Here is a 10,191-nt window from a genome sequence, read left to right as displayed (position 1 = left end):
CTAAAACTTCAGAGGTGAAAACTTGATTATGGTTGAAACTGACACAGCATTTAAAAATATTTAATGTGTTTTTCACATTGGTAAAGACACATTTTTTCATAGATTTTCTATGTTTAAATTTGGAACAAGTTTATTAGTTTTGATTTTGCCACATGCCTGATTGCAAATATATAAACATAAACTAATGTATTGAGATATTTATCAAGCAGTACGATTGAGTTTTGTCTCTATAATCAATAATGGTTATAATTGAGGCTGTGGCTGCCAAAAGGGCATAAGTCGAGATGAGCCCTTTTAAAGGAAAATCACTATTTCGCTTCCTAATGTCTTCTAGTCTGATCTTTGATAACTTGGAATGGTGTATTTCAGGTTGTTTAGTTGGTATGACTCTTTAAGTCATTAAAGGGGGGTGTTACTACGCCCTTTAAGCATAGACGGCTGCCAAACGACAGCCAATCATAACCTCTAAACTTTAACAGCGAACCTGGTTTAAAAACCTTTCACACAATATTTAAAAGCACAATAGTGTCTGATGTTTTTACTATTTTTTGTATACATGTTGCTATATTAAATATCATTAAGTGCTTGAACATAAAAAATGATTTAAATTTATCTCTATTTTAGACTCTTTATAATTACAAATGGGCTTTACAAATTTCAAATTTTACTTAAATAGTATGTGCTGACATTTTTTAAGGTCATTTTGGTAATCAGGATGGGGTTACCTCAGGGACCCTAGTCCTCTAACAACTGATGTTCCACTGTAGTAGTAATAGTAAAATTAATAATGGAAACATACTTAATGTGTGAAATACAACTTAATTTATATCAAAGAGACTTGTCTGACTTTCAATTTTCATCCACCCCTGATGTTTTGACTTGTAACTCCTGAGGAAGTCAACTTTCCAAAAGGAAAGTCTATCTATACAGCTCAAATAAAAGTATCCGGATACGGATAGGAACTCTACTATTGCTATTGAAGTACAATAATGGCCATTGTAGAACATTTAACGGGCAAATTAAAGGCCCAGTCTGGCAGGTGTTCTCCTAGGCGTAGAAGGGGTTCCTTCTTCCCGGGCACCTGGAGTTATTATTTCACTCCTGAAAAAATAAAAACATTTTTTTAACCTAGCAAATTTAATAACACAATCATAAAAGCAAAATATTATGGCTTTAAATAGAGAGTATTATCCGATAGAGTAGGTTATCATTGCCTGAAAGACATATCCTTTTAGTTAACCAGATAAGTTATGTATTTTCCCAGCAGACGCACAGACAGCACTTGCCTATGTCTGCTGTATTTCATACAATCAATTTAATTTAGTTTATACAGTAATGTTCTTTTTTATTCTTCGTCTTAGTTTTATTTTGTAAGTATTTTGTATTAAAAAGTGTGCTATAGTTTTCTGTATATATTATGTGGAAATAAACATTCATTCATTCATTCAAAGTAGACCAATAGGCTAGATGTGTTAAAAGTAGATGAACAAAAGGGTAATGTCTTTATCACGTCTAGCTGTTTAAAAGCCATTGGTGTTCCGAGGAATTTGAGTTGTTGCCTCCAGACACAGTTTGATAAGCTGTTTCTCTATCACCTTAAACTTTACATGAAAAATGAAACAAATCTAAAAATCACTGCAACAATAAGGTCCCGTTCTGTATCAATATTACATTAATTATATCACCATTTTTTCCACGTTGTATGCTTCAGCTGTTCAAGCAATGAATTTTAAATGGAAAACAGTTACATGTGTAGAGTAGGTTTAAAGGATCTAGTATTTGAAGTGAATTTGGTGAACAACTAATCAGGTTGGCACAGTTGCAAACCTGTGAGCACTATTCCATTTCAGCGATCCACAAAATGGTCAGTGACAACAAAATATTTTCTTTCTTTTACTTCCTGTGTAAGCTCAACCTGTGCAAACTGCAAAGATAAGATTGTTCTTTTTTCAAAATCCAAGCATCCAACCGTTTACAGAAAACCCATTAGAAGAGTTAGTGGGTTTGTCTGTTGCCAGTTTCTTGAATACGTTTTTTAAGGGACCTATGTAAAAACTCATTATAAAATCTTCTGGCATTTTTTTGTCCTAGGACGCTAGGCACGAGTCAGGGATTGTTTTTCACATTACTTAAGGGGGGCGCGGCAATTTTAATTCAATCAAATCCATTGGTGATTTGGTGGGATTTGAACCAGGGACTGAAGGCTCTAACCATTAGACCAACTCGCTCCCCCGAAATGATAATAAACAAATTATAAAATATTCCCCAAATTATAAAATATTTTGGCAATGGCTAAAAGCTGTATACAGTGTGTAAATTAAGTATGGAAACAAATCTGTATTTTTAAAACCGAAATAGATAGAAATATTCTATTTGTGGCAATAATAGTTAACAAAGATTCCGCAATTTTTCACATGAAAAATATTTTTTTACCCCCCTAACAGGGTAGGTGGTAGGGGGTGACTTATTTTTTTCAAATAGCAACCCCTATTGAGTGACCCCTCATTTTGAAGAGTTTGTCAAAAGAAACACAATGACGCAAATCCGAGGTGAATATCTCACTCCTAGCCCAAATGGCGGATATTCCAAAATTTGATTTATTGTACGTGAAAAGCACCAATTTCACAAATAATGGAAAGAAATCTGTATTTTTAAAACCGAAATAGATAGAAATATTCTGTTTGTGGAATTTATTGTTGACATAGGTTCCGCAATTTTTTTAATCAACAATATTTTTTCAACCCCTTTAACAGGGTAGGGGGTGGGAGTGACTTATTTTTTTCAACAACAACCCCTATTGAGTGACCCCTCATTTTGAAGGGTTTGTTAAAAGAAAAAGAATGACGCAAACCCGAGGTAGATATTTCACCCCTAGCCTAAATGGTGGGTAATGAAAAATTTAATTTTTGTAAAAAAAAGCCCATTTTGGAATATCCGCCATGTTAGCTAGGAGTGAGATATTCACCTCGGATTTGCGTCATTGTGTTTCTTTTGACAAACTCTTCAAAATGAAGGGTCACTCAATAGGGGTTGCTATTTGAAAAAAATAAGTCACCCCCTACCACTTACCCTGTTAGGGGGGTAAAAAAATATTTTTCATGTGAAAAATTGCAGAATCTTTGTTAACTATTTTTGCCACAAATAGAATATTTCTATCTATTTCGGTTTTAAAAATACAGATTTGTTTCCATACTTAATTTACACACTGTATAGGGTTGACAGGACATGAGTGGAGGAGAGAGTTTTTAATAATCAAATGGGTTTGCTTGGTAAAGCCAGAAGGAAGAGGACTATCTGGCAGACCGAAAATGAGGTTCGACAAGGAGGTTAAAAGTACATTGATATACCTGGCACTAAACTTTAAGCAGCAGACAGAAATGAGTAAAGAGACATTTATTTTGAAGCCACTTACTGAGTGGTTTTTATAGCCAAAGAAGTAATTAGGACCATTAACTTGTAGATACTGAAGTAGACTATATATAGGCTATCTGTGCACTGGCAGTAGCTCAAATGTTTTGATTGAAAAGAACATAGTTAAATGAGTGTGTTGTACACTCACATAGTGTGTTGTAGTCAAAACTCTTATCTCCTCCCTTAGTTGTCACTACTGTAATTGTTAATGTAACATATTGATGCTGTAGTTAATGATGATAAGCATACCTTTTGGCATATAACTTAGTTAAAAGTGTGCTTATACAACAGAAAGCATTAACTGACATCAGCACACTCCGTAGGATACTTAGCTAACTATATGTATTTTATTCTAAATCTAACTACAACTTTAACTAGGAATAGAAGGTCTACTTCTATCCATCATAACCAAAAAGATAGCACTACAGTGGTAACAAACAATCAAAGTCTTACTTCCGGACGCTGGCCTGGTTCTTGCGTTCCGCCTCCTCCTGTCTCGCCTTGATCTCTTCCTGAGCTGCCTTCATCTGACCCTCCATCTCATGAAGGTGCTCCAGGGCTTGCCTTCGCTTGGCAGAGCCCGAGCGACCAGTCTCCTTCACAGAGAAGAACATAGGCCCCAGCTCGGCCAACCAGTGTCCATCCACAGCCGTCACACACTGCATGTACTCCTGTGGACAGAAATTGATAAGTTGTAAAACCAAACAAGGTTTGAAACCAAACTAGACCTGTACGGGAACAAATCTACTTTATAACTGCCTCAATTCCTAGAAAAAGTTAGTAAAAAGAAACAGTATTAAAATTTAGGGTACATTAACTAACATCAGCTACATTCTTCCACCATTCTAGTAAATTTCTCTTTTCAGCGCCGTTTGGTCTAATTTCCAATTAAAATTTAAGAAAACTATATATTTTTCTGTATCTACACAATCACCCTAAATAATGTATATAATTTTCCAAACCAAATGCTTTTAATATTGATATGCTAATATAAAATTGAATCTCAAATCTCAAAACCAGTAAAAATATGTACACAAGGTTCTATTTTGAAATTTGATTGGCAAGTTTTGAGTTTCAAAACTCAAAACTAAACTGCTAACATTTTTGGACATAAATATTTGACATGAATATTGACCGCTAAATATATGTATAAATAAGTATCTTATTCATGTTTGTATGTCAATTTCAGGAGTTGATTTTATTTTAAGTATTTTTTGTTAATCAAAATTGATGTTTTTAGTTTTTTTTAAAGTGTTTTATTTACTCATTCACTGAATAATCAAACAGCTCATCCTAGTCAGTAAGTAAGCCACACAGATCATCCACACATTCATATCCAGCTTAAAATACACACCTAGGTGTGCGCCGCTGTCTGACAGAACTGAATTGAACTGATTTCATGTTATTATGTCAGTCAGGAATTAAATTTCTTTCAGTTTCGATTGCATGAAAAACATCTGATTATTATCTGTATTTTTGGTAATCTTCTCTAGGAAAGGAAAAAAATTGTGTTTAGGTTTCGAGATTTAGATTTGGGGTTCAATTTTCATGTTTTGATTTTGGTTTATAGATTGGTAATTTTCTGTTTCAACCTTCACAAGTTTTTGAACAACAGATTGCAGATCAAACTTTTTTTAAATTTATTTAATGGCAAAACTACAATATTACATCCACATGCTAATTGTTTACAATGTTATTGACTACACGGGTGAACACATTATTCCCACAACGTACCTTAGCTGTCATGATGAGTTCATGGTAGACCACATAGTCGGGAGTGAAGCCCATGCCAAACAGTGCAGAGGTGGGGTGGAGATGGCAAGGCATACCTGTCCTGCAGTTCACATACTCTCCTATACCCTTCAGTCTGGCTGCTTGGTGGAAGTATGCTGCAAATGTACACATATGATATGAGTAAACTATGATCATATCATATCTTTTGAATCAACTCTAAAACTTTATTAGTTTACAAAATATTTAGAAAAAGAGACAAAATTGTAAACATCTTCCCTAATCATGGAATCATTCTTTAACACTTCTTGCGATCTTGGTGTTATGATCATTTCCATTGATGGCATTATTTTTACTTGATTTGACAGCGTGAAAAGAATCCAAACAGAACACCAATCTTGGTGTTATCGTCATTATTTTTAGTGATGGAAATTGTTCTACTTGATTTAACGGTGTTAAAAGAGACTCAACAGAATGCCGTTAATAAATGGATGTCTAACAATATGTATTTGTCTATTTCTGCTGGTAAAATAACAAATAGAACATGCAATTCTGGTACAACTACCATTCAAGATTACTGACGATTCTCTATTTGTGTTCTTGTGTTTGAACACCATTAGCATTTGTTAACAATTTTTGTAAGAGAACAGTCCTAACCTAATTACTATCTAATGTCAACATAATGAATACTAATTTAAGAAATGTGCATACCTTAAACTTATAACAAAGTGACTCACCAGAGCAGATACACTTGCGGATGATGTCCCAGTCAGTGCCACAGCTGACCACTTGTATCTTCTGTTGGACCAGAATGTCCTTCAACTGTTGTCTCACTTCCCTCACCTTCCTCATGGCCTTGATGTGGATAAAGTGTTCATTACACCACGTCGCTGAATAGCTGAGGCAGAGGAGAAACATGCCATGAACTCAGCAGCAATCATAAATTGTACGTTAATTTTGTGTAACGGAACTGGTTTGAGGCTAAATCAGTTATCAATCCAGCCCAGTTATCAGTACCATCCAGTAAAAGTAAAAGAGTGCTATGATATGTACTTATTTCTGTAGAATACACCAACTTTTCTCCACGTCAAACTCATAAAACCACTTATTTTGCTATCATCTTTTAAGTAGACTAAATCAACTATCTAAGGGAGTAAACTAAATTTTAGACACAGCACACTGTGTGAGTGGCTCATCTAACTAAGTTCTTCCGGGGCGATGTCTACTTGTACCGGCGTCTAGTTGTACCTGCTGCATTTTGGTGACAGGCGTCTAGTTGTACCCCGTCCAAAGCTGTAGAGACAACTTGACGATGGTGTGGACGTCTAGTTGTCTCTACGTCTAGTTGTCTCTACGTCTAGTTGTACCTCTTAAAAATCTACAGGTACAACTAGTCGGGAACGTCACCGTCTACTTGTACCTCATACGTCTGCGTCTACTTGTACCTACGACTACTTGTACCTACGACTACTTGTACCTACGACTACTTGTACCTACGACTACTTGTACCTACGACTAGTTGTACCTACGCCTACTTCTACCTACGTCTAGTTGTACCTGCGGCTAGTTGTATCTCCCCTTCAACTTGTCACCGGTTTAAGAGATTAATTTTATTTCTTTAAAAATCATACAATCTTACAACAATTTATTATAAACAGCTTGCTACAAAAGCCAGGAAAATTTGGCTTGTCTGCAGCTCATTGAGAAACCCCTGTTCTTGACAACAACGTACTTGTGTCCCTTGGTCAGTCCTTTTCCATATTACACTTTGGTTTTCCTTATTTCTTGTCAAGATCTGCTATCATTGTTTTTTCCACTTAAACTCTACTTCTTAGGTTTATACACAAAACTTTTATCATCTGACCACCAACCCCACCAAATTTCGATTTAAAAGACACAGCAGACATAGCTCAGCACGATAATTCACCAACTTCTATGACCACTGCTCAAGACGAACTGACATCTTGCATATCTGGCATTTACTTATACCTACGGGAGGGATGGGGGTGAGATGTATTTCCACGAAACGTCCCCGGCGCCGGGAATGCAGTGTATGGCATATGTTTCTTTTCCATCTACCTTTCAGTAAACTAAGACAATTGTAAAACTGTAGCCTTACAGGGAGGGCTGGAACTGCACTCACTGTCACTTTGAGCCTTTCTGGAGGTACTGGAACTGCACTCACGGTCAGTTTTTAATTAGCCTATATCACATTGTGCAACACCATGATTGAATTGATTAAAACTTATTAAATTAGTTGAAATATATTGAAAAGTTTTGATTAAATTAATCTAAACGTCAAAAAATAAACTTACTACTGACATTGTAAAAAATACACATATATATGTGCACAGAAAATTCTAGCATAGTATAACGATAACATGATAGGCTATATTCTTATTATAACGAAGCTTCTTTTGTAAAGGTTAGGTTAGGTTAGGTTAGGTTAGGTTAGTTATTGTTGTATTTATTGGGACAGACACTAAAACGTGTATTAAATATAAGTATTGGATAAAGTAAGACAGAGGACGGAATAAACAGATGACTAAGGGGCTAGCGAAGCGTTCAGCCGTGAAAGACCGATTTTTGACCGTGAGTGCAGTTCCAAAGATGTAGTAACACTTCGGCCCAGTAACATTTCGGCCAAACTCAAATTTCTTAGAAAAACAGTATCACTTCGTCCCATTCGCTTTTACAGATGATTAAATAAGCTAATGGAGTAACATTTCGGCCCGGCGAAAAATTGACAAGGGTTGAGGAACGCAGTTCAGGTAGTAAGAGGTACATGACCTGTATACTTTGCAACCACCCTCTGGTGGAATGTCGCCCAACCGTCACCCCTTGCATCCTCTGACCTCACATGACGGAGAATCGGTGGAATCTTACCTAACCTAACCTAACCTAACCTAACCTAACCTGTCAAATATTTTGTTGGGACGAAGTGTTACTAGTGGGCAGGTAGAGAGTTGGACCGTAGGCCACATCTGAGGGTTTCGGGCCGAAATGTTACTGGGCCGAAGTGTTACTTGGGCCGAAGTGTTACGACACGGTTCCAAATGGCTTAGGCGGGCTACCCTTCCAACCCTTGTAAATTCCTTTGACCGTGAGTGCAGTTAGTTGTCAGCCAAATTACATATCCTTAACAAACAAAGTGTTTCATTTAAATAATATTACTAAGGGCCTGGTTATAGTTAGTAACTGGTGTTGAAATATTAAAACATTGTGCATACTCCTAAGCCAAGCCGAGATCAAACATCACAATGAATTCTAGGTCTAAACATTGACAACACATATAAAAATAAGTCACATAATAAGGAAAAGTAATGTAAAGGTATATCTTATAAAAATAAATTAGATTAAAAAAATAAATATAGCGTATTCCAAATACACATTAGTATAAATACACATTCACAATTCAACAAAGCTGGTTTGAAAACTAAATAGGCATATAATATTGCGCATAACCGAACCAGTCCCTAAAAAGTCCCTAAAAAGCTCAAATACAAAACAAATTATTATAATATTTAAACAAACTCAGAATCAAATTATCTATGTCAGGTTAGAAATCCCAGTACAATATATATTTTGTACAAAAACAGTTTGTTATTAGTCTTTCTTTGCTTTTGTTGACGTTATTTTTAATAAATAATTTATATTACTCCAGAGGTTTAACTCTACTACTAAAGGCAGCAAACATGTTTGTGAATAAATATTGGTTTACTAAGGTAGCTTTGGTCTTGTGTTTGATGATAATGATGATAAAAAGGCTTCCCTGATTGAAAGATTGGAAATCGTCTTCGTCAAAAATGAAAAGGCAAATAAAGGTGTGTTGAGATAAGCTTAGTTCTTGGTCAAAACCGCTAAATTAGCATCCCTACGAAGTTATTATTTCTACGTTTATGCTCCTTTTGGAAAGGTTTAACAAAATTAGTGTAAAGTAAAAGCATCCCATTGACCAAACGTATCGCTATATTTGTTTCTGATCAACATAAAAACTACTATTAGCCTAGTTTAAGATTATGTGGTGGTATTCCTCCTAAAGGTGCGATTGATTTTAAATATTCTATCAAAAAGGCCATCAATTCTTGACAAATCTTGACAATTATTATCTTGACAAATTATTTGCACCTGCCTATATTACGAACTTTGGCGCACTGGGTTGGTAACATTATTGAAAATAACACGACATGTTGGCTGTAAGATATGGTACAGAGAGAAAATACTATTTATGCAGCTACTGTCATGACAGAAAGGTCATATTCCATTTAAACTAGATCACATAATCCTTTATAAAATACGTTGATTAACAATATTTAAACGTCAATGAATACGTAACAGCCAATTTACAGTATTTTTGGTTTTTGGAAATGTCCCATTGCTATGTCATTTGCATTATTTGCTGCCAATAAAGTCAAAAGGCCGTATGAAATAGGAGGCCCCTAACAGTTCAAGAATAAAATCCAACTTCACTTCAAGTATTACACTACACCTAACATTCCGTAGAGAGATTATATTGACAACTTTATGTTATTGATAAGGCTGAGACAACTAACTGAAACCCCCCATGTCAAGAAATTCCAGCTTCAACAGTAACCTCAAAATAAATTTCTCAAAAGTAAGCTAGAGGGTGCATTCGTTGGCACAGAAGTAAGATATGAACTGACGCGACGTGACGAAGGAAAAATCAAACTTACACTGTAACGGATATACCTGACCTCCCTTTGAATATGTCTTCCCAAAAAAAGTTTTCTTTTCAAATAAAATCATATTACACTGATGAAATCACGGAAGTGTTTAACTACAAAAGATCCACCAATACGATTTTAATACTATTTAAAGGTTCTTCAAAAGGAAGAGATACCAGATGACATACTAATAATAACTCCGATGACGTACGGTAAGGGGAATATTTTATTCATTGAATGATCAACCGAATTTGGCGACTAACGCAATTAATATCAATATTGTTTTTACACTTATTATTCTTTAAACAATGCTAAATGCTCAAAATATGTAGCCTATATTTTATCCAATTTAACGCAGTTAGGT

General features: G+C 35.3%; 1 protein-coding gene across 1 annotated transcript in view; it reads right to left on the bottom strand.

Moving 5' to 3' along the window:
- Positions 1-518: 518 nt before the first annotated feature.
- The window catches only part of LOC129002698 (pre-mRNA-splicing factor ATP-dependent RNA helicase PRP16), a 40,525-nt gene continuing 30,852 nt past the window's right edge, over positions 519-10,191 (bottom strand). Inside the window, exons 19-22 of the mRNA XM_054430695.1 lie at positions 5,880-6,040; positions 5,146-5,300; positions 3,865-4,082; positions 519-1,101 (exon numbers count right to left, since the gene is read on the bottom strand). Of these exons, the coding sequence (XP_054286670.1) occupies positions 1,020-1,101; positions 3,865-4,082; positions 5,146-5,300; positions 5,880-6,040 (616 nt within the window). The 3' untranslated portion in view covers positions 519-1,019. The remainder of the gene's footprint in view (positions 1,102-3,864; positions 4,083-5,145; positions 5,301-5,879; positions 6,041-10,191) is intronic.

This window comes from Macrosteles quadrilineatus, unplaced genomic scaffold, assembly GCF_028750875.1.
Source record: "Macrosteles quadrilineatus isolate MER2022 unplaced genomic scaffold, UCM_ALF_1.0 Scaffold_9__3_contigs__length_116548681, whole genome shotgun sequence".
Taxonomy (NCBI): Eukaryota; Metazoa; Arthropoda; class Insecta; order Hemiptera; family Cicadellidae; genus Macrosteles; species Macrosteles quadrilineatus.
This window is presented reverse-complemented; position numbering and strand designations above follow the sequence as displayed.